At 41.1% G+C, this 27,567-nt stretch overlaps 1 protein-coding gene across 5 annotated transcripts in view; it reads left to right on the plus strand.

Moving 5' to 3' along the window:
• ANO4 (anoctamin 4) overlaps positions 1 to 27,567 on the plus strand; it is a 450,544-nt gene that overhangs the window by 331,156 nt on the left and 91,821 nt on the right. For all 5 annotated transcript variants that reach the window (XM_067697681.1, XM_067697682.1, XM_067697683.1 and 2 more), the window contains 6 exons: positions 3,907 to 4,013; positions 10,283 to 10,338; positions 12,576 to 12,697; positions 15,876 to 16,010; positions 17,082 to 17,178; positions 22,632 to 22,692. In XM_067697681.1, the coding sequence (XP_067553782.1) occupies positions 3,907 to 4,013; positions 10,283 to 10,338; positions 12,576 to 12,697; positions 15,876 to 16,010; positions 17,082 to 17,178; positions 22,632 to 22,692 (578 nt within the window). The remainder of the gene's footprint in view (positions 1 to 3,906; positions 4,014 to 10,282; positions 10,339 to 12,575; positions 12,698 to 15,875; positions 16,011 to 17,081; positions 17,179 to 22,631; positions 22,693 to 27,567) is intronic.

Here is a 27,567-nt window from a genome sequence, read left to right on the forward strand (position 1 = left end):
CTTTGGGCATGTTACAGAATTCCTCCAAGGGGTAGGATAAGGAGATAGATGTTTAGAGCCTTAATCATATAGTTGATCCTCCACCAATTCAGCAGTTTATTCCCCTCCTCACCACTGAGGGTGAAAGTAAGAACAACCTAGAACAGAAATTGCATTTTCCCTTTAAATTTTCTTTTTTCTAATATTTCAGGGTTTTTTTTTATAGGTAGTACTTACTTATGATAAAAACATCTTAAGTGTGTACAGTGAAATTTCCTTCCTACCTTCCCAGTCACCTAGTTCTTCCCATAGGCAACCAGTCTTTCCAGATGTTTATATATCCTTCCATAGTCATCCTCTGCATGCACCGGCAAACATACATGTCAACACATATATCTATGTACTCCTTTACATGTATATGTTTTCCTCTTGGACACAAATAGCTGTATGACTGTTTTGAGCCTTATTTTCGTGCTGTAGTATCTTGGAGATTTTTTGTATCTACACTGAGCATCCTTAATCTCTTCACAGCTGCAGTGTTCCATTGTAGAGTTGTACCATTATTTGTTTATCCCCTCCTCTGCTGATGAATTATTTAGGTCATTTCCAGAGGTTTGCTGTTATAACCCATGCCACAGTGAACATCCTTGTACATCTGTCACTTTGCACATGGGTGAGCATACTTGTAGAATAAATTTCCAGAGAGGAATTGCTAGATCAGAGGAGATGTGATGAGGCTATATGAATAATTTTGATAGACCTGGTCAAGATGCCTTCATACAATTTGTACTTGTTTGCTGCCCAGCAGCAATGTGTGAAAGCAGAGCTGAGTTTCTAAGCCTGGGTGGAACCCTCATACCTCAGAGACTGAGTACCAAGTCTTACATTTCCCCAACAGCTCCACTTACATGGTGTGTGTGTGTGATTTCATTTGAAGAGGATTGTTTTGTAAGTGGCTAAGAAAAGCTCGAGAACCATGATGTAGGAAGTCATCACTGTTCTTTCTCTTAGCCCTCCAGTTTGAAGGAGCGACAGAGAAAATGAGATTGCTCCACACCCTACAAGAAGATCCTTAGACAAGTAACGTGGAGAGAATAGTTCATATGGTAGCTGGAAAGATGGAGTGGGTAGAAAGATTTCCAGGAAGCAGAAATAGAGGCCAAGGTATAATGAGATGAGAGTTAGTCTCATAGGCCCCCCCGTTAGCTGGGGTTCTCCAGAAGATCTCATTTGTTCTCATCTGAGCCAACTTTAAGGGCTTATCATATGCCAAACCCCATACCAGTACTGGAAATAGAGATACATATGGTCGGTCCCTGCTCTGAAGAAGCTCTTACAGAGAAGACAGTCATGTAGGCAGACAAGTTCTATATAATGATATAGAAACAACAGCAATGGTGACAGCTAACTCTGAGAGCTGATTAAATGCCAGACTCAGGCTCAGCAGTGTTCCTCATCTCACCTAATTCTGCAGAAACCCTATGAAAATGATTACAGTGCTATCCCATTTCACAGATGAGGAAACCAAGACCCAGGGAAGTTGAGGGACAGTCCCAACACCACACAGTAAATGGCAGAGCTGGGGTTCAGGCTGAGGTCTGTCTCACTTCAAAGTCTTAAGGGAAAGTGGGCGTGATGCTGAAGCTAAAATTTCATCTCTCTCCTTCATGAGATGGTTTTTCTGCTCCCTTCTCTTCTCGTAGCACCACATTACTCTTCAGGGTGTGTGGGGGGGAGTTAGGGAAGACCCCCGGAGGGAGATGTGACCTGAGCTGAGGCTCTAAGGATAAGTAGAAACAAGGAGAGCATTCCCAGCAGAGCACCTCTTGGGCTGATCCCCAGGAGAACCAACGTCCAGGAGTCAGAAGTTTCTGCCCCAGGGAGGCAAGTGAGTGGCACGGATAAGATGACAGCCTCTGGAGCCAGACTGCCTGAGTTCAGATCCTGGCTCTGATCCTTACTGAGTGACTTGGGTGCATCACTTAACCTCTCTGGTTCTTCGCCTGTAACATGGGGCTGTACAGTACTGACCTCCCGGCTTATTATAAGCATGGAATGAGTTACCATATCTGGAGCTTAGAATGGTGCCTGGAAGCACATGCTCTATATATTTGTTCCCACTGTAGAATCTCCAGGATCCAGGTACAACCTAGATGTAAAGAAGAGGAAAACAAGATTGTGAAGTTCACCTGTGGTGCTTCACATAGTATAGAGAACATGAGCTCCCAAAATGTAATGGGGTGCTATCAAAAACAGAAGGAAGCGGAAAACCATTTAGTGGAGGAGGGACATGCGCTTTTAGCCCAGAATTGTCTTGTCAGGCACGGTCATGCTTAGCAGCTTTCAGTTATCTGAAATTGTGAGTCAAAAATGGGCTTTTTTATTTGTTGTCTACTTCTTTATGCCATCTTTATTGGTATTAAAGTGCAGTGGTCTGTCTCAAATAAGGTGAAAAAGCAGAGGAGGATAAAGTAAAAGGAACCGCATTTGATGTAACTCTTAGTTTTCCCCTCTTCCTCTTTGATACCATAAAATGTTTTCAGAAAACCCTAGAGAAGATATAAGATAAATGCTGCAGCTTCCTCATTTACCCACATAGCATTTCTCTCTCCTCCACCAAGTCAAATTACTTTTTTCTGAGAACAATATTCTATAACAGAATACAAGAGAAGTAGAAATGAGAGGAAAGTCCTTCTCCAAGAAATCGGTCCATGTGATTTACATTTTGTCTTCATATTCTCTGGCCTTTTTCTCCTTTACCCCAAACTCACATTCCCGGTTCAATTCCCAAGCCAAACCCCATGCTTGGACCACCCTTTCTCCAGGCCAGTTTTATCTCCAAATGATTTGAGCAACACCTAAGAATTCATCTTCTTGGGAAAAGAAATTTTAATAGAGAGGAGAGAGTACTGAACTCTTCGGGTGGCAGAAGTGCGGTTGGAGGGGTGGCGAGACTCGCTGAGGAAGGTGACTTCTGAGCTGGATTTTGAGGGCAATGGCTGCTACCATTGATAAGTCTTGCATGGTGTCCAATTCATGCAAAGTACCCAATAAAAGTTTGCTGTGTTAATAAACTTTATAATTTACGAAGCAATTATACTTTCCCAGTATCTCTAATATTCTACCATTTGACACGTTCTTGGGAGGGGAAGACCTGGCCACTTCATGCTGCATTGTATGGTCCTGGAAGCTCTATCTGTTACCTGGAAAACCTCTCAGTAGGGTAGGAACACCTACTGGGAACTCAGTGTTGTGGGTGTGTGTGTGTGTGTGTGTGTGTGTGGGTGTGTGTGTGTGTGTGTCCTGTGAGAAACTGCAGAGGCTGGGTGGGCCCTTGGCTGAGAGAGCAGCAATCTTAAGTACATGCTCTAGGAGAGGGACCCCTTCCAGGAGAGGAGGAACATGGGAAAGGAGCGGAGAGAGGCAATTTCTAGAGACGCGCCTCTGACCTCACCCCTGAACCAGGCCAGAGCTCATTACCTAACTCTTGTGTCTATCACCCAAACCAGTTTCAGATATTAAAATTCCTGAAAATGAGATGGGGGGGGATGAGGTAGACGACAAAAGGAGATAAAAACAAAATGAATTTTTAGTTGAATTTATCTAACGACCTTACTGAGAAAAAAAAAAAAACAAGATATGAGGCTTAGCCTTGGTATTAGTTGAAAGCTACTTAATTTCATTTAGCTCCAGCTCTCTCCTGACATAATGATGTGAATGTTCTCAGGAGGCTGAGAACCGAGCTGCTGAGAGTTGTGAGCCTCTTGCCTCTGGTGTGACCTCTGGGTTCTCTCATTGCTGTTCCAGACATACCCTCTCTGTGACAGACGGAAGACACCTCTGTCTAAGTCACACCAAATTATATCAAAGATTAGATCCCTTGCCTCCAATTAATCCTCAATTTGTGCTTTCAATGTGTGTGTGCAGCTTCATCATACACAACAAAGACACTTTCTTCAACAATGCCACGAGAAGTAGAATCGTACATCATATTTTGCAAAGAATAAAGTATGAAGAAGGAAAAAACAAAATTGGTAAGTAGTATGTTAGTATAACAAGTTACATTTGATTTGGGGGATTACAGACTCTATCCTTTGGTCTTATTAAGTTGATATCAATTCTAGAAATGCTCATGATTCATAAAGGCTCTACCTGCATACTCCCCTGATGGATAACTCAGAAGTGTAAAATCTTAATAGAATCCTTAGATCGCTTTTTTAAAAATAACATGGCATCTCATTTATCTAAGATCATGGAGAAGTGCTCTCAATTCAACAAATATGTAAGGAGCGCCCATTATGTGCCAGGTACTGGGTGAGGTGTTGGGGAGATGGGCACTGTTCTCTCCTGGAGCATATGTTCAAGGAGTTAAAAACAGACAATAAATAAGTAAACACAATACATAACATGAAGAAATCGAAATAGATGATGTTTCAGAGATAGACAGCTAAGGGGTGGGGGTGAGTTCAAGCTGAGATGGATGGAGTGGTCAGGGAAAGCTTTTCTGAGACGCTGAATTTGCACTGAAACCTGAATGACAAGAGAGAGCCAGTGTGGGAAGTTGGAAGAGCAGGTGTTCCAGGCACAGGGATCAGCAAAGGGCAGAGAGGAGCCGTCACACGTAAGTACATCCTCCCAATTATCACCTCCCCCAGTAAATAACCTCCACACAGTATATTTGGGGCATTTGTACGAGAGTCTTTCCATAATATATTACCAAATATCCTTCCTTATTAAACAGATTACTATATATCAGGAGGATTTGGGTGACTTTGTTTTTGGGTATCTCTGTCCCAGTGAGATTTTTATCAATACTTTGAAGAATGACCTGTATCAGTCAGGGTCTAATCAGAACAAAAAAGCCACACAGAATTTGAACAGGGAAAGTTAATATAAATAACTAACTGTGACAGAGGTTTGGAGTTAATGGAGGATTGGCTAGTAAAGGGTAAGAAAACCTCTAAAGAATAGAAGAGGAGCAGATATTAGGAGCAGCCACCAGCCCTACAGAGACTCCCCACAACAAAGCTGAGATGCAGACCTTGTTGGAAAGGGTGCAGCTGTGGTTCACTAGATAGCAGAAAAGTTTGCTGGGGGTTCTGTGCCAGTAGGACTCTGCGAATCTGCCATCTCAAGTACTGGGAGAAGCTGCCTGGAGGGGTTCCAAGGAAGCCATTCATTGGGATGTGTTGCACCAGCATTATTACTCTGTGAAGCTGTTCAGGGGGACACCCGCCCTTAAGGAGGTGCCAGGGCTGCTGGCCACCAGGCACTGCAGGTGCTGGATTCCACAGAAGCTATGAGCTGCAGAAGCCTACTGAGAGGAGCATGCTAGTACCAAGAGGACAAACTCCTTCCTCCCCCATTGTCCCTCCAGTGCCTTCTGCTGACAAAGCTTAACATTGTACCACCTGGCAAAGGAGGAGTATTTACAAGGTCCAGCTCCATTATTGCAAAGCAGGCAATGAACCTGCATTTGGAGCTAAGGGGCAATAAACTGATAGCTGGCACATAACCTAGACAGTGTTCTCATCAGGCTTTCAGGTGGGGTGGAGGCTGGAAGGATGCATTATGTTAGTCATTGGAGTCAGATCCTCATAGATCTCAGTGATGGCATTTAATAGTTTGTAAATGTAGAGTGCTGCACTCAAACTCAGCGAAACAGCTACCCTGATACCGTGTGGGAGAAATGTTGCTCAACACATCATGAAGAGAGAGAGACTTGGGAGGTTTAGTTGAATGCAAGTGTGAGTCACTAGTATGCCGAAGCTGCAAAACACTACTTTGATCCCAAGCTGCATAAATTAAAATACTATAGGGAGAAACAGATACCTAGTCCAGATCTGAATACACCTGGAATCATGTGTTCAGTGAGAGTCAATGTAGGTGGGTATGGTGAAGTTGAACCTGACTTAGGGCTTTCTTGACTTGGATGGGGTTGTAGGTTAGCACGTTCTCATATTCTCTGCGGCAGCCATCCATCCTTGGGACACATCCCCCACCAGTAATGTCCTCCATGGCCATTCTGGCTCCAAGGATTTCCTCTTCTGAATTCCAATGGCAATTATTTTTGCAGTGTCTATTTGACGATCATGTACAACTCTTCTTTCATTACGTTGAATTATTTACTTTCAATGACATTATGAAAGTTCTACCGACTAAAGAGAACCACTGTTGACATTTTTGCGTACCAAATAACTTAAGTATCACATTAATTACTCTTTTCATCTTTATACCCCATTTGTCCACGTGATTTTTTTTAACAAACTTAGGATGTGCTATGCATACTTTTATCATACTTTTCTTGGTTAACATCATATCAGGAACATGCTAGAAAACAAGTGAGTGGAAGTGAAATGATTATGGCAGTAGCTATTCTGGATTATTTCATAACATGCAAATAATTTTTAAAAACAGTCCCTTCGCTAATATTGGTAGTATAATACCAGCACACCTCACAACTCATTATAACATACTAGGGTATTGAGAACCTGCAGCTAAAAACTGCTGATCTAGATAATAAGCTCCTCAATTGTAAATAAGTTGCCTTGTTCACCTTTGTATCATCATTGCCTAGCACAGTATCTGGCACATAGGAGGAGTGCTTGTTGAACTGAATTGAAAATCTTTTAAACATGATCAATGTCTAACCATCAGCGTTCGTACACAATCAAAGACTGTGTACAGTGAGGCCATATAGCAATTATTGTGCTTAACTTTTGCATCTCAAAATGTGGGTTATTTTTTACAACTAGTCAAGATGGAGACAGAAAAGGGCAAAGACAATAATTTTTAAATGTTTTGAAAAAACACGAGAAGTGTAGTATTGTTACTAGTAAGAAATGATCGTTGTAAAAGTTTCTCTCATTTGATGAAAGAAAGAGAATTCTCTTCAAGAACCCCAGTGCTTTGAAAATCAGTAATGACGAACTGAAAAAATATCTGGTTAGAAATAACCGATCTCAGAATAAATTACTAACCCAAGATCAGACATTATGCTGAAAAATATGGAGTAGAACTATAAATGCTCTGTTGACCCAGTGTTTCATTATCATCTTTGGTTTCATAAATAAACAACACGTTAGAAGAAAATTTAATTTATTGATAGAATTAATATTCATCCTGTGTTATTTTCTGCCTGAAACTCTTTCTGAAAGTGGCATCTTGCATGAGCCAACATTGATTAGAGATAATACAAAAATACTGTCTGTAAACATGACTTATAAGGGTATTTCAGTGGAGCAAAAATTACCACTATGTAAGTTTTTCAATTTCACTCTGAGTTTATTACAACTCTGAAAATCAAACCTAGTGAAATCCATTTTCAAAATAGAGCAATTAATAGATCAACAAAGATTTATTTAACAATATAAGTGCATAAAATAAATCTTGAGATGAAGTCATATTTTCAAAACTGGTGCTCAAAGGGGAAGTTACTAAGGTGATAGATTTTAAACATTAACTACTTTCTTACTTTTCAGGTCTGTGATAAATTATCATAAATTTACAAAGGTCATCATGAGAAGTCTCTTATTAGGTCCCCGTGAATCTTATTTTTTCTGTTATTCCGGGATATTTGAAAGTTATTGATGATATATGTAGAATTCTTGATAGAGGCTCCAGAAAATCAAAGCTTTCTACATAATCATTTATTCATTCATTACAGAGGTATTTACTGAGGGCCTCCTGTGTGCTAGACAAAATACAAAGCCCTACGGATATTTGTATTTCAGATGCTTTTCTTAGACATTTAGTGTTAATGTCAAAGCATCTTAAAATACATTTACATGTTACCATGATTAAAAATACATAAACATTAATTGACCCTCCATCAATAAAAAGTGAATCAGTACATGTTCCATTTTCCAGTTAGGCTAAGACTCTGGACTCTCATCAGGATCTAAAGCATGGAGAGACCTCATCTCTAAGCCACTTGAGAGACATCCTTCCAGCCATCTTCTCTGAAGTACATTTTAGGAAGTAGTAGTACTCTTGATCTGAAAGAAACTTTAAAGATCAAAACATTACACTTTCACTTCTGGCCAAGATGGAGTAACAGGCACAGGATTTGCTCTCCCACCTGAAACAGTCAAAAAAGGAAAAACAAAAAATGTATGAGACGACTATTTTCAAGACACTGAACATTGGACAGTCAAGGACAGGGAAGCCCGAGGACAGAAAACAAATGAGGTGAGCCCTACAATTGCCCCAGCTTACTACAGTGAGATGGTTTCTGGACAGCAACACAGGGAAAAAGAATCCAGGCAGAACCTGGTAGACTCCCTGAGTTGAAAAGATGTTGCTGGGAGTCCAGGGAGACCAAGGCAGCCAGAGTTCACAGGACAACATACCAGAAAGCAGAGAGCTTCCCAGAGAACCCTGAAGACCTGCAGAGGGCCACCTCAAGTATTTAGCAGAGTACCGATTAGTACACACGTCAGGAAACTACCCAAGGCCAGAGAAAGAGCAATCCAAAAGGATTTCCAATGAGATTGGAACACCTCTTAATTCACAAAGGATTAAATATAAATGGTCTGAAAATCCCAGTCCAAAATTCAGAAGTTGCCATTAAATTTAAAAAGTAAGACCTGGGCTTCCCTGGTGGCGCAGTGGTTGAGAGTCCGCCTGCCGATGCAGGGGACACGGGCTCATGCCCCGGTCCAGGAAGATTCCACATGCCGCGGAGCGGCTAGGCCCGTGAGCCATGGCCTCTGAGCCTGCGCGTCCGGAGCCTGTACTCCGCAACAGGAGAGGCCACAGCAGTGAGAGGCCCGCGTACCGCAAAAAAAAAAAAAAAAAAAAAAAAAAAAGCAAGACCTAATTTTTTTGCTGCCCGCAAAGAAACACTCTTTAAAGACACAAATAGGTTAAAAGTAAAAGGATCAAAATATATATATATAGCACACTAACCAAAAGAAAGCTGAAGTGGCTATATTGATATCAGACAAAATAGATTTCAGAGCAAAGACTGTTACCAGAGATAAAGAAAGCCATTTTACAATGATGGAGGAGTCAGTTCATCTGGAGGACATAACAATCCTGAATGTTTATATGCTTAATAACAGAGCTTCAAACTACATGAAGCAAGAACTGCTAAAAGAAATAGGCAAGTCCATAATTATACTCAGAGGTTTCAATACCCCTTTTTCAATAATTAATAGAACAAGTAGACAGAAAATCAGTAGGGGTTAGAAGAACTGAACAGTACAGTACAATTAACTTTATTGATCTTTTAGACCACTTTACCACCAACAGTAGAATACCCATTTTTTAAGTGCGCGCAGAACATTACCAAGCGACCATACCTGGGGACATAAAACAAGACTTAATAATTCTTTGACCACAATGGAATTAAATTAGACATCAATAAGACCATCTCTGGAAAATTTACAAATATTTAAAACTAAATATATTTTTAAATAACTCATGGGTGAAAGAAGTCAAAAGGGAAATCAGAAAGTTGCTGTATTCAATGAAAACACAGTATATCAAAAAGTGTGCAATATTTAGGGAGATATTTATAGCACTATATGCCTATACAGGAAAAGAAATGTCCCAAATTAATGACATCTCCTTCCACCTTAAGAAACGAGGGGGGAAAAGGAAGTTAAATCTAAAGTAATCTAGAGTAGGTAGATGAAAGGAAATAATAAAAATCAGGGAAGAAATCAATGAAATGGAAAACAAAAAAATAGAGAAAATCAATGAAACCAAAAGCTGGTTCTCTGAAAAAAATTCATAAACCTCTGGTGGACACACCCTAGGGTGACTCCCCAACGTGTAGTCCCTTCCCCTTAAGTGCAGGTGGAAACTGTGGCTTATATCTAACCAATAAAACATTGCAAATCCACATATCCAATACCCCTCTCCCATTTTATGGATGAGAAAATTGAGGCCTGAGGACAAGAGGACTTTCCAAAGTCATCCCACTAGTCTAATGCAGAGGAGTTAGGTTTGTCCATATTAAAGCTTCTGGATGAAAATGGGAGAGCTCCTGGTGGAAAATCATCTTTTTGGTATGATTAATTCATCCACGTCTCTCAGCGCACGCGCTTCTCTATGCCAAGCACCATGCTAGGTGTGCTTCACTATTTTGTTTCTGTTTGAAAACCTGATTTTCTAGTCCTTGATTCCAGTTTCCTAGCAGGTAGCAGAACTTTCTAAGCTGTTGTCCCCAAGTAGTTTTGAACCACTTTTGAAAACGTAGATTGTTTTCTCCCAAAACTACCACCCTTACATTAGTCTTACGTTGTGATGATTTCAACTCAGTACTGATTCACATTGGACTTTTTTATTGTTATAGGTCTGAATCGTTTGCTTACTAATGGCTCCTATGAAGCTGCATTTCCTCTGCACGAGGTATTGTCCTGCCTTTTCTCCTTCTCTGTCAATTCCGTGTTATTAAATCAGCTTCTGGGGGTAGTGATTAATTGAGTTTGTTGATGTGATATTTGTTCAGAATAATTTGTTCAATGGGTAGTGGGGGAGGGCCTATTTGCATTGTGATATCTCTCCCCCAGCGTGGATTTATTTCTCTCTGTCTTTTTATTCTAATTGCATGAGTACTTGAATCAAGAGTCACTCAGTGTGAATTTAGAGGAATAGCTGAGGGACCCCAAGTCATAAAATGAGAGAGGCATTGAAAATTTGCATGAGGCGCCAGACCCAGCGGGAAAATGTCTCTGAAATATATAGTCTCTGCGACAACAGATTTTATAGCGAATCGTTAGAGAGTGGGAGGAAGCCATTTTGCAAAGTCTCTAGGAACTAAAGGGTGATAAATAGAAATTAATAGTATTGTACTTATTGTTGCTTAATATGTATAAATTTTTATATTCTTATTTACTACATGGTCTTTGTCATCTATTAGGACTTTTATAAATGTAACTGTGATTACCCTTAACTCTGTTTCCCCCATTAGACTTTGGGTAATTTAACCCAGAATTCACTTTATATACATGGGTTTTCAGGGACGTAATTCTCATGCCTGGTGAGAGATTACTGTCATTTTCATGGTACTGAGCCTGTACCAGTCGCAGTACGACACAGAGAACACACAGATAAATATCATAGCCCATATCCTCTAGGACCTCACACAGTAGCCAGGGTGAAACTACTGTTAGAGAGATTTTCAGAAAAATCTTCTATGGGAAACAATGTTAACAGTTGGCCAGTTAAGCTTGGAGGACAGTTCCAACTATCCACCCATGGCAAGTCTTTCCAAAATATATTTCTTATTTGGCTTATGGTGTTTCTTCTCTTGATTTTAAACACCAGGAGGATGGAGAGGATGGTGTAGAATTTTTAAGCCTTTTTCATTAAGGAGACTAGAGGCTTTCGTCTGAGGCCCTATTATAGACAGCCATGAACCCTTTGTGGAGTGATCCTTTTTGTGTAACAGAAGCAAACGTTTTGACACAAAGGTTTTCTGGAGTCACACACAGGTGTTTCTGAATGTTAAAGACAGATGTCCCCAAAGCATATCGTGTGGTTATTAGTTGGCATTGCCCCCCAAAAAAGGGTTGCAGTGATGACTGCATCCTCCCCCTGCCCATCCCTTGCCCATGGTAAGGGCAGTGTCTGAGCAGCGGTAGGTGGACAGAAGTTTCTGTGCAGGCAAGTGGGTGGTGGGCATCTTGCTAAAGCCCTGTATTTTATAAAAAGAGAGCTTCCAAATTAGTAATAGCAGCTGCAGTAATAACATAATCGCTCTTTTGAATTTTTGCTCTCAGTTTAACTTGATTATATTATTTGACCACATAACAACCTTCGGAGGCAGGAAGGGCAGCTCTTGTTGCCTTGTTTTATGGTAAAAATTTAAATAGAGGTTTAGAGAAATGTTAGAGTGAGTTGATGTTGAGCTGAGCTAGAACCTGAGTTCCTTGTCTCTCGGGCCTGTTCACTTTCCACTAAGAAAGGGCTTCTCAAGTTAAAATGTCAAAAATTAGTTCACCTCCAGAAAGTACCTGTTCTATTTGTGAAACTAGCATTTCTACTAACTGAACTTAGAAACGCCCTACTCCACTGGCCCACGGTCTCCTCATTTGTTCTATGAGGAGGTTGAATTATATTTGAATTATTGTAATTTTTAGCTAACTTACCACTCTTGCATTCTGGGGTTTTCTTATAGACAGGACCATCTGACCAGGTTACAGCTATGGCTGTTTACCAACTACTCTATCTTGAGACAAGTGGTAAAGAGAACTCATAAGTCTTGGGCATGGCCTCTGGGGCAGGATGCTCTAGTCATTCAAACCACAGAAGAAACCTAATGAGGCAGGTGTTCATTCCACTATGACCTGGGAATCCAAGGCTCAGAGAGTATAAGATCTCCTAGCTAAAATGTAACAGAACTGAATTTTAACTCGGTTCAGACCTGCCTGATTCCGGCAAGCACGGGCTTTTTACAACATGGCATCAACATCAAGATTATGTCCAGAATAACTAATCATACTGCTTTCCCTTCAATAGAATGGATCTGTTTTTTCCTCATATCACCCCTGTTGCTACTCCTGCCATAAAGGCTAGTATTACTATCAGCTTTTCCTTTTGGCTTTTGTCGGTATTACCTCACCAGCAGTGGTGTTTTTATCCAGGGAAGTTACAGAAGTAAAAACTCCATTAGAACCCACGGAGCAGTAAACCACCGCCATCTGCTCCATGAGTGCTGGGCTTCCTGGGGCGTGTGGTATAAATACCAGCCTTTGGACCTTGTAAGGTGAGTTTTTAACCAGATGCAAATATAAAGCTTACACAGGCTGATGAGGGCAGACTGTCAACCGGGACAAGCCAACATTGGGGAAAAACAAAAACGGTCTGCGGTGCACAGCTGACACTCAAATCTGACTTATTCCCAAGAGGGCAGCCTATCAGAGGACATGGGTCGCTCTTGGTAAACCTGACCTCCCTCTGATGAGGCTGGTGTTTCCTCCAAAAGCGCCTTGGAAAGGGGCATGTGAGATCAGCCAGGCCTCCCCCAGGATTCCATAAGAAGCTCATCACCCGTGTGACTGTTAATGACAAATTATCGATAACAGTTATAGAGAGGTAACACTGCTTGCATATATTAGTGACAGATGGAATATGAGTTACTATTATGCAAGTAGGAAATAGAGGGTGCTGTCGTTCTAATGAATTTCAGGCTTACTTTAATTTTCACTTAAAACTAATAACCTTTAAAGATGGTTTTCATTCTGCAAGTCAAAAGAGTATATCTGCTTTTAACCTATGATATTTGTGCAGTGAAAATGTGGGTTTTCTTTAACTGTCTGTGTATGCCCAACTTTCTGCCATGGAGGCATTATACTCTGACAGCTCATTATTTATTTAGAGACCGATTATTAAGGTTGAGTAGTAACAATCCACACTTCATGGATTCCTTATTAAAAAGAAAGTCATGTCTCATTTCCTAGACTAGCCAGATTTATTTCACTTTTCCCCGAGCCCTTCAAAAATGATGCCAGAGGAAAATGAAATAATAAGACAACTCACTTTACATTTCATCTCCCCGGAGTCCTTGTTACAAGGGTTTGCTCCTGTTGACCCAAGGCCATTGACGAATTGTGTCCCCTTCTCTGTGTGAGTAACAGATGATCCAGATGATCTGGGCGAGTGGACAGTATTTTCTGAGATGAGATCACTTGCCTTTGACGAGTCTCAGTATACGATAAAATAGTAGGGAAACAATATCAAAGCCAATTCTCTTCCCAGCCTGAGTCCCGTGTTACAGGATTACATCGATTAAAAACTACAAAAGATTGCTGCAGGCAAAGCAGCTCCCATCCGTGACAGTTTCTTGATTAAGATTTTATCATTTTTCAGTGAGTATTAATTAACTGCCCATTGTGTTCCTAGTACAATGCTAAGTACTATTGGCAAAGACACGCAGAAGCCATGGGCTCTGGCTTTGAGAAATGCAGTTTCCTTCAGGAAAACCAGCCCTGCAAACTTGAGACAACTGTAAAACAAGACCGTGCATAATTTGGTAACATGTGTGATGGAGGCCAAAAGTTTTACAACAATTAAGAAAAACGGAAAGGATGGATATGGGCCAGTGCCCCTGTGGGAGGTGCGGAGCTGAGCCCTGGAAGAGCAGTGGGATTTGGGTTGGCCAAAGGGAGGGGACATGAAAAGCACAAGCAAGGTTTGAGTGGAATGAAGTTGTGGAGCAACTGGGGACTCTCATCTCTTAAATAGTTCTTGTCCTATATCTAGATTTTGCTTCCTCCATATCTCTGGAATCTGGCCACACCCCAGCATCTCCTCTACCACTGCTGCTTCCTTCACCTGTGACCTGGACTATGGCTGTTTTCCCCTTCGTGGTCTCCCTTTTTCCTTTCTGGCCCTTCCACTCCATTCTCCACTCTGGAGACAGAATGTGAAATTGGTCATGTCCCCAGATTGGCTACAATCCTCTCATGGCTTTTCATTTTTCTCAAGAGAAAAATCAATGCATTTAGCATGGTCTGCAAGGCCCATCGAGGCTTATCCTGTGCCCACCTCACCAGCCCATTTCTTATTATCAGTGTTCCAGCCACACCACCCTTATTTCACCTGGTCCCTCCTATCACACGGCCTTTGTAGGTTCTGTTCCCTCTGCTGGAAGCACTCTAGCCCATCCCTAACCCCACGCAGTTAACTTTCATGCATCCACCCAATAGTCACGTCCTCAGAGAAGTCTTCCCTGGCTAGAGTTGTCAGATGGCTTTGTTATACACACTTATCGTATTGTGTTCCCCTCCTTTGTAGCTCTTTTCCCAGTTTTGTAATTATAAGCTTATTTCTTTAATTGATTTATGTGTGTTTCCTCCGTCACCCTGCAAGCTTCATAGGAGGAGGGACCAAGCTTATTTTGCTCGCCATTGTGTTCTCAGAACTTAGCACAGTTTTTGGCACATAGTAGGTATTTTTTAATTTGTTGGAGGGATAACTGAATATTTGTGTATATGAATATATGTTGGAAAAGTCTTCTGGAAGTGGAAGGTTTCTGTTGGGACACAATAGAAGATAGGATAAATAAATAATCCATGCTTTTAGGAGCCATTGAGTACTCTAGGGGGCAAGCAGCAGACAGCATTTGGAAACATGGTTAGCATTCGTTTAGAAGGAGAATAAGAAATAATTCGAATATTCTTACATTGGACTAAGAAGTAATTAACTTCTAAGTTATGAAATTTAGCTGTTGAAGGGCATAGAAAACACAATAATGATATTTAAGAAATAAAAACCAAACTTCACAGACCACAGGGCACTAGGCAGGCTGGTTAGTCTCAGGAAAATATTTATAGAGGTAGATATCAATGCCTGTGAAGAGTCATCACTTAAAAGGGAAAGTTGCTCTCAGAATTGATTCATGTTGAATCTCAGTAATTAGAGTTCTTTCTTTGTAACATCTTATGATTCTAGCATTTTAAACGTCTTGTAAAACTACAAAATATTGAAAGGGGTGTTTAAAAGTTTTTCACAGTAATTTTGTTTACTATTTTAAAAAAATATATGTAATTATAATACATGCATTACAAACAAACACACACTCAGAAATGGCAAAAATGAGATTATGTGTTGGCACCGACTCTCCAAATTCCCCTGGTTCCTTGTCAATAACAGTATCATGTATAACTTCCTGAATGAGCTGGGTTTATTCTGTGTTTTCAGAACAAGCTTGCATACAATCCTGTTCTTTTATGGAAGGGTTCATTCTATTTCTGATCTAGAGTAATAGGAAAAGAAACTTAAGTCCAGAGCTTAAATTTGGTCAAACGTTCCATTCTCTCCGCTTACTTTGTCTGCATGGTTATCAGCAAAGCCACAACAAAGTAAAATGACTGAGCAAAGTGTTATAATGCCTAACTTTAAACACTTCAGTATAATTTGCAAGGCTGCTGTGTCTTAAACAGGCGGTACTTCGGAGAGAAGATTGGGCTGTATTTTGCCTGGTTGGGCTGGTACACCGGCATGCTCTTCCCAGCCGCTTTCATTGGATTATTTGTCTTTTTGTATGGAGTCATAACTCTGGATCACTGCCAAGTCAGGTACGGGGAGCTCTGGGTTAGCCTGCCTTTGCTTATATTTGGAGTTGGGCATTTGTGTTTTGGGGGTGTTCACAGACGATCGGCCCACTTAGCTATTCATTTTAACTTCTTTCCAGTCTCTCCTGGAAAAATTCAAAACGTTCAATTCACCAGGTCTGCCCATCCATTGCCCTTGTTGCTGTGGTCTCCAGCTACCAAGGAAGCAAAGCTCACATTTATGGGTATACAAGCCACTGCATATCCACAGAACAAACCACTTTCCTTCACTGGCTCAAAGTTGCTCTTTTTCTGACTTTTTCACCTTTTTCTTTCTAACTAATACTGCAAAATAGTGGGTTAATCATCCTTTTTTAATCAGTTGTGTGTTCTTACAAGGACCCTGTAAGCTGGAAAGACATCCCACCAACTTGCTGAAACCTTGTGAATGATTCAGTGTTAACAATTGTTATCTTGGCTCTTTTGCTAGAATATAGTTTAAGGTATTCATAGAGATCTTTGTACAAGGCCAGACAGTGATCTTAAATAATAAATAAATGTGCCTTTTAGAAGTGACTGCAAAAATAAAAGTGACCTGCAAAAATATTTTAATTTCTGGGGAAATTGTTAATGAGATGTGGTTTTCTCCCAGAACTACTCCCTAGTATTTTTATTTATTCCTCCATAATTTGTTCTTATTTATCATGCACATAGAAGTTAAGACTGGCACTGTGAGGTATCTCATTGTTCCCATAATTCAGTATGAAATCGCTTCCAACCTGTGCAGTGTTGTGAATGACTTCTGTATAACCTGAGGTATAAACAATCAATGTTTTGCTTCATGTATTTTCCTGAGCTTAACTAATTAATATGTAAAAGCCAAGAAACAGCCTCATAAATACGTAGGTTTATCAAACTATTAAACTGTGCAGGGACTTGTTTATATTAATAACTAAGAAAAGGCTAAGAAGCTTCTGAGGGCAAAAATTTAATCTACTGAATCTTATTTACTGGTCGACTATTCTGGTGAAATTGAAGGGGAAAAAAATGCTGTTATGTCATCAAACAGTGGTCCTTTTTTGTTCTCTTTTCCAGTAAAGAAGTCTGCCAAGCTACAGATATCATCATGTGTCCTGTGTGCGATAAATACTGTCCATTCATGAGGCTGTCAGACAGCTGCGTTTATGCCAAGGTAATTTCAACTAGGCAGCATTTTAGTCAGATTGAATTTATTTATTTGTTTGTTTGTTTGTTTATATAAATTTATTTACTTATTTTTGACTGTGTTGGGTCTTTTTTGCTGCGTGCAGGCTTTCTCTAGTTGTGGCGAGTGGGGGCTACTCTTTGTTGCGGCGCAGGGCTTCTCATTGCGGTGGCTTCTCTTGTTGCGGAGCGTGGGCTCTAGGTGCACGGGCTTCAGTAGTTGTGGCACACGGGCTCAGTAGTTGTGGCTTGTGGGCTCTAGAGCGCAGGCTCAGTCCTTGTGGCGCATGGGCTTAGTTGCTCCATGGCATGTGGGATCTTCCTAGACCAGGGATCCAACCTGTGTCCCCTGCATTAGCAGGCGGATTCTTAACTACTGTGCCACCAGGGAAGTCCCAGATTGAATTTAATATACACCTTCCTGAGAGATGGTGGTGACCACATTCTCTCCGTCCTTTCTGGTCTTTGATTCTCAAGTTTACCTTGTAGGAGAGACTTACCTTCATCATTCAGTATTCTAATTCAGATATTCGTTTTACTGTATATGTATTTAAAATGTATTGGCTCTAATTATTATCACAGGAAGCAAATAGAACAGTTGATGGAATCAGAGAAAGTTAGGTTCAAATCTTGACTGTGCTGTTTACCACTCGTTACTAGAGGAACATGTTATTTAACCTCTTCTGAGCCTCAGTGTTCTCATCTGTAAAATGGAGAACATGATACTCGTTTCACATGACTGCTTTATAAGAAATGTGATAATGAGCGTCGTGCTTAGCAAATGGTAAGGTCTCAGTAAGTGACAACTGCCATTATTTTCCTCCTCTTCATCATCATTATTGTCCAAAAGACCTAGATTCAAGTTCAGGTCAGCTACTTACCTCCTTGACCTTGCACATGTACAGACTCTTTGAGCCTGAGCTTTCTCTTCTCTAAAATGCAGGCAGCGATACCTGCCCTCTCTGCCCCATGGCATGTCATGAGGACCAAAGAAGATAGCATATGTGAAAGTGCTTTGAAAAAAAAATACATAACACCATTATGTCTGTATGTTATTACATAGCCCTTTCTGATGTTATACCTCACTTTATTAAAATTTTAGACACATTCATCAAATTTCTAGAGTTCATTACTGAAGGGCAGTATCGCTAATGCAAAGCAATGGCTGGAGTATAGACTGATGAAGACTATTTAAGACCCACTGCCTATCAGCTTACCCAGATTCCAGGTATGAAAGGGGTTGGCAGATTTTATGTAACCTCTACAATCACTGCAGCTTGGATCCATCTAATTATACTGTTGGCATTGCAGAGCTTTGCTCAATTTAAGTGTGGGTACATTAGATAGGCAGCCCAGGATCCCACCCATCCATGCTGTCTCTAGCCCTGTAGGTGGCCAAGCTGGTGGGAGGAACAGCAACCAGCTGTGATTTTACAAAGATTTGGGCTTTTAGTATGTGCTGCAAGGGACCAGAAAAGCCCAAAATACTCTCCCTTCCTTTGGAGAACATACAGATAGACCTGCCTGGATGAGGACAAATTCAACAGAGTGAGCTTGGGAAATAGAGATGTGGTGAGAATCAAAAGAGGTTGGTCAATAATATAATTTTGCTTAAAGATCATGAGTTAGGGGCTTCCCTGGTGGCACAGTGGTTGAGAGTCTGCCTGCCGATGCAGGGGACACGGGTTCATGCCCCGGTCTGGGAGGATCCCACATGCTGCGGAGCGGCTGGACCCGTGAGCCATGGCCGCTGAGCCTGTGCGTCCGGAGCCTGTGCTCCGCAACGGGAGAGGCCACAACAGTGAGAGGCCCGCGTATCGCAAAAAAAAAAAAAAAGATCATGAGTTAAGCACGAATGACTCAGGTGTAAAAATCCTGCTTTGGGGGAATCTCAGAAGCCCAGTTTTGTTTGTTTGAGCGATGTTTGTTTGTTAAAGATCTGCCTTGAGTGAAATTCCTTTTTTTTTAGGGGAGCTGTAATAATTCCTTAAAATAATCATCATGGATAGTTTAGCGTGCTCAGGTTTTATAGGGCCTTCATTGGTCGGTCGTCTTACCAAACTCTCTAGATCTAAAATGATAATAATTATAATAATAGCTAGGCAACCTACATTTATTATTTCTAATTCTCACAGCAACTTCAAGGTAGGTGTTACTATTCCCATTTTACTCAGAGACTCAGAGAGGTAGAAGTTGTTTATCGGTGGTCACACAGCAGCAAGTCGCTGGCTCTTGGTTTATCTGAGTATAAAACACGTCGTTGTGCCATACTGAGCTTCAAGATGCTTAGATTCTAAATTTTGGATTTGGCCTGGCCTGGAAACTTAGTAAAAGGAAGGCTTAAGGGCCTCAGAATGAAATAACTGAAGTTAGACAGAGTCTCCTTTTGAAATGCCGGACTGATTTAATGAGACTGAGGATGCATAGAAATATTGGATCAAGGAGGAGCCCAGATCCAAGTCAGTCAGCAGCTCTTGTGCTCATCAGGAATGTTTTATCCCTGACCCTCGCACTTGTACTTGCAAGGGTCAGAAACTCAATCAAACCGGCTTAAGCAGAAAGGGCTTTACTGGCTCGTTTCACTGCAGAAGATACTAGAGCAGCTCACACTGTCTGAGCAGCAGAACCTCATGCCGAGAACTGGTCATCCAGGCCCTCAGATCTCACTCTCTGGCCGCCTGTCTATGTGATCATTCTGTAGACAGGTGCTCGTCTCATGACGGGAGAGATGGTTGCTGACCGTCACAGCTCCAGGCCTCCATCTTCCTTCCTGTATCTCCCTAAACATATTTGCACGCTTATTTTAAATTCTTGACCTGCTGTTACAGAATGTCTGTTTCAGAAGGTGTATATTGCCTACTTTGGAATTCTTTGGAGGCAGCTGTCTTCCCCAGATATTCTGTGATTTTGGCCTGTGGGTGCTTGTCCCATGGAGGTATCGACCACTTTGGGTGAGGGTCAGAGGCCAGGTCAGTCCTGGTGAGTTTACAGAGAGAAGAGGACAGTGTGTCCCAGGCACCACTGTGCGCTGTCGCTCTGTCAGAGGGCTTTTCTGGTCAGTTTCATTTGTAAGCCTGCTTAGAACAAAGCAGAGTTGGAAGGAGGCGCTCTCCCTTGATTGTAACTACCAGCCCTGGGGTTTAAAAGGGAAAGGACCGAGAAGTGAATGTTCGAGGCCAGCCGGCCACGCAGCACCTACATTCATCATCTCTCCGACAAAGTGGGACTCTGGGCGTCCCTGATATTACCCCCAAGAATACCAGCACTTGTGATTTGACCTGTTGCAGCTGATTTCTGAGGGAGGGGAAACTAATTTTCCAATGCCATTGAGGGAGAGGCTAGACTGGAACTTACGTATTTCTCTAACCTGTGTTCTCACCCTGCTTGGGAACCACTACCACTCCCCACCGTCTCTCTCTCTCTCTCTCTCTCTCTCTCTCTCTCTCTCTCTCTCTCTCACTCTCTCTCTGTCTCTCCCTCTGTCTCTGTCTCTCTCTCTGTCTCTCTCTGTCTCTCTCTCTCTCTCTGTCTCTCTCTCTCTGTCTCTCTGTCTCTGTCTCTCTGTCTCTCTCTCTCTGTCTCTCTCTCTCTCTCACACACACACACACACACACACACACACCAGCTTAAGGCAACCTTCTGTTTCCCCTGGCATTTCTCAGGATCTTGGTTTGTGTGTTTGTGTGTTTTGTCAGTTCCTGAAATCTGCTCTCCTGCTTCTCCAGGTTTGATTTTGGCAGAGGGAGCCATTAGCCTGTCCTAGCTTACCATCTTAGGAGGAACTAGAAGTCCCTATTAATTCACCCTGATTCACATATTTCCAAATCGGTAACTGCAGTGGGAAAATGTGTCTCTCCAAGTGTTTTCATACCAGTTCCAGGGAAGGACTCCGACTGGTTGTACTTGAGCCATGTTACCCAGAGAAGGAGGAAAAATGATCCCCACAGCCTACAACAATGACAACCACAATCCATTCCAGAATCTTCCCTGATGGTGCAGGGAGTGTCCACCAGGACGTACCCTAGGAGGGAGCACAAACCAACCACTTACCGCCAAGGCTTTCGGGCTTGATTTGATGCTGACCACCTGATATACGTAGTGTAACACTCCTTCTGGCATCAAAATAAGTTGGCTTTAGACTTTTGTCTCACACTAGGTGTCTGAATGCTCTCTATCTCTCCTGTGTTTAAAGAAAGAAAAGTCATAAACTTTTGGAAAATTTTGAAATACTTCACAATCTGATATAATAGGAAAAGACCTGTTTATACTTGGCACGTTCTCCAAGGGACAGTAAAGTATACTTTATAGAGAGCTATTAAGCACCAAAAAAAAAGGCTATGCTTTACGAACGTATCAGTCATCATTTCAGTTTGGCTTGATGTTGGTGTGATTTATCCTGGAGGTGGAAATGAGCTTGGCAGTGTTACAGCGAAAAGAGATATTTTTGCTTTCTGCTATGGTGATTGCAATAGAATATATTATTCTAGCAATAAAGTATTTGCTAGCTGTCTTTGTGTTATGTGTAAGAGGTAAATGTAGTGATTACCTGAGGTTTTAATAAAGGTAGAAGTGGTTTGTGTTAATGGGTTGCTCTTCTTTATAATGCCGTAGTCCAGGGGGCAGCCCAGAAAACGTTTGCTCAAAACTACACACACAAAATGGCCATGTTTTCAAAGAGAATAAATGAAGCATTAAAAACAGTGCTGGGGAAATCAGAAACCTTTACAGCAGCAACATTAATACCTGCCTGGTCTTTTTTCTTTTTTAAATTTACTTATATTTGGCTGTGTTGGGTCTTTGTTGCTGCGCGCAGGCTTTCTCTAGTTGCGGCGAGCAGGGGCTACTCTTCGTTGAGGTGCACAGGCTTCTCATTGAGGTGACTTCTCTTGTTGCGGAGCACAGGCTCTAGGCGTGTGGGCTTCAGTAGTTGTGGCACGTGGGCTCAGTAGTTGTGGCTTGTGGGCTCTAGAGTGCAGGCTCAGTAGTTGCGGCGCACGGGCTTAGTTGTTCCGCGGCATGTGGGATATTCCCGGACCAGGGCTCGAACCCGTGTCCCCTGCATTGGTAGGTGGATTCTTAACCACTGTGCCACCAGGGAAGCCCCCTACCTGGTCTTAAATATAAATCTATCCACATGAGATATGCATGTGTATTAGTTTTTATAGTGTGCGAAAGGAAATTCTTAACAGCACCATTGGGGCTGCTGATAAATGCTCAACTAAGTGATAGCCACATAAATGGAACAAATTCTCCTTCTATATCCAAACTATTTCACAGAAAAAATCCCTTCTTTCTTATGGTCCAAAAGGAATATCCCCCAAAGAAACCCTGTCAAATTCATTGCATTGTCAGAGCTATTTTTACAGAACGTGAAAAAAAAAAACGTGAATTGCAATATTATATATAGGAAATTAGTTTAACTGTGACTCATAATGTTCCCAGGTAACCCACCTTTTTGACAATGGAGCCACTGTCTTCTTTGCTGTTTTCATGGCAGTCTGGGGTAAGTGTTCTACATTCGTATAACTTGTTCCCATTATCTGCTCTATGATATGTTCCTTTAAAGTCTGATTTTGGATATGAGAGGAAGAAGCTTGAGTAAATTCAGTTGTCTGTTGTATTAGACACAAGTCGATAAATAATTCATTTGGTTTATTTTAAAAGTGATGTTGTAGAGGAGAACATGTCTTATTTCTCTTAAGCCTTCAACAGTTTCATCAGCATTCCATTATTGGAGTAAAATTCACCTTCTGTTGGAGACAAAAATAAAGCCTATGGTATACCAAAAGGTCTGCTGACACCTGAATACCCATCTCAGTATATATAGGACTTTCTGTTGTGAGTAGAATCTTTTCATCTAATATGTGAGCACCCACCTCTAGGCTTCTTCCAGTTCTGGTCAAAATGACTCCTCATAAACAAGATCTACTCACAATACTGAATTGAGTCCTTCTAAATCACTTCAAGCCAATAGCCCTATAATAACAAGGTATGATGGAACATTCACTTAAAGAATTCCTTAGCCCAAAGAAGTTACTTAACCCACTTTTTGGTAAAATGGGTTTAATAATATCTTCCTAGTCAAATAATTATAGAGCTCTAATTTAATAGTATAGAAAAGAGTCAGGACAAATACATAATAAACGATGAATGGCGGTTACCTTTGGAGAGGAGGTTACCTTTCGCGGAAGGGTAGGTAGACAGTGATGAGAGTCAGGCCTTTTACACTACATATTTTCCGTTTGGTTTGAATTTTTTGACAATGATTATGCATTTTTTCTAGAACTTAAAAAGCCAAAATCTGAATTTTGAGGTTATAGAACTCTACTAACTCAAGCTTAGGTTCATGTTGTTCCTTATGTATGGAATGAATATCAGAATCTTTGCCATCTTTCAGGGCCTAGCTGAAGTGGCATCTTCTCCAGCCAGAAGATGTCTTCCTCCTTTGAATTTCCATACCATTTGGTTTATGCCATTCTTTGGGCACTGATAATGATTTGCATACACAATTTTTCTCCCCTAATAGATTCATGGTCCTCAAGGACTATTATGGTCATGGAAAACCTTATGCATTTCTTTTTAAGACAGAGATATTAATATTCATTAGATGGGTGGATGGATAAATGTATGGATTGGGAAAAAAGAAGAGAAAGAGAAGAAAATTACCAAAAGAGTTTCTTTAGAAGACAATAAATATGTTTAAATGGTCTCTTTGGCATGTAGAAATATAAAACCTTGTTTTCTTTGGGAGGTTTGTTCTAAGTATGTTATGTCTTCTTTACCTCGAGCTCTTCAAAAGCAAGTTGTCCCACCCACCGCAGCTCTGTTGAAGAAAAATTTTTGAACCCTATGACTCCAGCCCCTTTTCACCCAGTGGGCATTTGTCCCAAGAATAGTCAAACCATAGGTTGGTGAGCGTCATGAGAGAAGGTTCTGCCCAAACAGGAGCTGGCAATGCCACCCAGAGTCTTATTCTTAAGAATGTGGATTGGCAAATGTGGAGCGACACAAGAGAGTTAGCGGTAGAAACAGGCACTGAAAGATGCAGAGAGGGAAGAAACGGGAGGGAGGAAGGGAGAGAGGGAGATTGAGATTGACCAGCAGGTAGAATTGGGGACCAGGAGGAATTATGAGCAGGTTGAGTTTATGAGAAATTGAACCTAGAAATAAGCAGAAGCAAAGAACTAGTAGAAAAAATTAGAATAGAGGGTACAGAAGCCAACTGGTAGCCATCTGAGAGAAAATGCAAGACAATCCCCCAAGAGAAGCAAAGAAAGAATGTGGCCAAGTCATGTTATTAGTGGAGTATCAGGGTGAAGACCCAGGGTGTCTTGTGGCTGTAGTCTCTCAAGCTGCTGGCTTCCGTATCCTGTCTGAATAGGTCCAGTCTTTTAATTCCCATGGGATTTCTGCCTCCCTTGGTGGACCTTGGGAAAGCCCTCGCTATTTATGCTACCCCTTACTGCATCTCTTGCAAACAAAGGAAGGTAACCATAATAGAGTTTTGGTTACAGGAATGACCTCTCAGGTCAAGAATGTGTATCTGGCTTTTCTAGAACATATTAGTATTGGTAACCATGATCATGAAATATAATAAGACATCCAGTACTTCAACTTTGCCATGATCACAAATGAGGAGACTCTGGAAAATGTATTCATTTCCTAAATCAGTGGTTCCCAAACTTTTTCAAGTCATGACACATAGGAAATGATAATATTTGCACAGCATGCTGATGTCCATGAAGGAACCTGCTCATGGCCAGGGATAATACTGCCCTAAGAACCTTAGCCTCCCCCAAAACTGATGGGATTATCACCTCTGGCAGACCTATAATCCATTCCTGGCATACATATTGGGAAGCTCTGTTTTGGGCTACTGGTCTACTGTGTAATAGGTTAATACTTCTGTAGAGAGAGTGGTATTCAGAAGAATTAACACACAAAACTCCCTTATCCATTTCAGTGTTCCACCAATTTTACATATACTTTGGCTGAAATAATATTTTCTTCTCCCACAGTTACCCAGAAGTAAAATTCTGGTAGAATGATAATAGTCTATAAGGTAGAGGTTGTCATCTCCACCCCTCACCCAGTACCACCATTGTAAAGTGGATGGCATCCCTTTCTTGCAAGTTGGAATGTCTTATACTGGGGATAACAGACAGACTTTATTATTTTGTCTCTGCCAACCTCAGTGGACTGGTAGTGATTGCCTGGAGCATGGACGTTGCAAGTAGGTAGACTGGAGATCTGACAGTCCTTGTTCCTCGGAGGGCACTCAGTAAGAAGCTGATAGATGTTTTGTAATAACCTTTGAACAAAGGGAACATTTTAGGGCCATTCCAGGCAACGCAAGCCTGGAATAATTCATTTTCAGAATTGCTTTGTCTTCGTAGACAACTTATTACTTAAATCTTGTATTGTTCCCAGTTTGAGAAAAAGAATCATTTACCCCAGGTGTTTCTTTGTAGATAGGGCTTTGCCTTTTGCAGAAATCTAGAATAGCCAATAACAGTGATAATTAGAATAATAGCATACACTTATTGAGGGCTTACTATATTAAGCATTGTTCAGTATCATCTCAGTTAATCTGTATAGCAACCTTTGAGGAAGGGAATATTACTTTTCCCATGTGATAGATGAGAAAATGGAGGCAGTAGCTAGAAAAAAGTGGTAAAGCCAAGAGTTAAACTAGACAAGCTTTTAGCTCCTCCACTCCACTGCTAGGACCATGTGCTGTCTGTAATCCTGTTTGCTTCTGTTTCACGGATCTGAACTTTAAAATAAAAGACTGTTACACTTGTCCCGAGCCCAGTATAAACATGTATCAGTTCTAACGGAGCTCGGTTTAATGGTCTCAGGATCATCCTTTACAGCTGACAAGTTACAACATTTAGGAAAACAAATGCACTTTATTTTCGGGAAATTGCTAGGTATGGAGATGATGAGAACAGATCTAAGGGGTTTACAAGTCCTCAGAAGGGATGGTGTTGGTGTGTCTGTTTTGTTGCCTTATGCTTTGTATGTTCACCAGAGAAACAATAAGGCTCCATTTGGAAACAGTCTGTAGTTGCTGGAAGGGCCTTTGTGTGGGGTTAGAAATCTTGACAGAACTCCACCACCTTTGTTCCTGTTCACACTCGTGTGATGCAGGGCCTCCTAGGGACTATTCTGTGAGCCTAGGGCTTGAATCAGAGTGGCTCTTTCGTCAATGATCATTTTGGTTCAGAAAGATTCAAGGGACAGACAATTATGGTCTAAATTAGCTCTCTCCCTAGGGGAAAAAAAATGAGTCATTAGGGAGTTTGATACTGGCAGAGACTTGCCAGGAAGCATATTATCTCGCTGTTCTTTGTTTCTGTTTTCTTTTTTTCTTTTTTTTTTCCTCTTTCAAGTGTTGCCAAAAATTAAATTATCCCCAGTAAACAAACAAATCGAGGTCCTCAGAGCTTTCCAATCAAAATCACAAGATTGTGGTTGTTTAAATGCAAATTCAAAGATTCTGCATATGGTCCCATCAGTAATTTAAGAACGAAGTATGTCTCATTTTTTGAAAATAAATTTTATAATAATTTGCCTTTTGTTTTTAGATATTTACACTAATTTTCATAATCTTATCTATATATCCAATGAAAAACGGTGATTGTATATTCAGAAAATGAAAATGTATACATTTACTAAATGCCTACTAGGTGTGTAGGTGCAGTCACATATGATACCTCATCAATTTCTCATAACCCACCAGGAAGAAATTCCTATCTCCATCTTATAGATGAGGATATTCAGGCTCAGAGAGGTTATGCAACTTACCTAAGATTACCCAGCAGCTGGTAAGTGATGGAGTCTGGATTTTAAACCAGATTTCGTCTGCCAAACTCCGGAGTCATTCTGAAGTATGTCCACTGTGGCATTCACCTCCTATAGGATGTTATAAGATTTCATTACTCAGCAGACAGTGCATATTCACTGTCCCTTGGCACTGGGCATACCTAAAAAATGAGTAAGGTGTGATCTCTGCTTTCAGAAGTTGGTAATTATAATGCTAGGTGTTAAGTCCAATTTATAAAGATACAGTGAGGGTCCATGCAGCCAACTTCCTGAGGCAAAAAGGAAAAGCAGAAAAGCTTTTACCCAAGAATAGATATTGGAACCAAGTCTTAAATTTGCCAGGCAAATAAATGGAGTTGGGGGAGGTATGAATAACATTCTGAGCTGAGAACAGTGTGAGCAAAACTCTGAAAAGGAATGCTTAGACATTACATGTGCTAGGGACATAGAATGTGTCCTGGTTTCCTAGGGGGTGCTGGAACAATATACCACAAACTGGGTGGCTTAAAACCCCAGAAAGTTATCCTTTCACAGTTCTGGAGACTAGATG

The sequence above is a fragment of the Pseudorca crassidens genome, chromosome 11 (assembly GCF_039906515.1).
Source record: "Pseudorca crassidens isolate mPseCra1 chromosome 11, mPseCra1.hap1, whole genome shotgun sequence".
In the NCBI taxonomy this organism is placed as follows: domain Eukaryota; kingdom Metazoa; phylum Chordata; class Mammalia; order Artiodactyla; family Delphinidae; genus Pseudorca; species Pseudorca crassidens.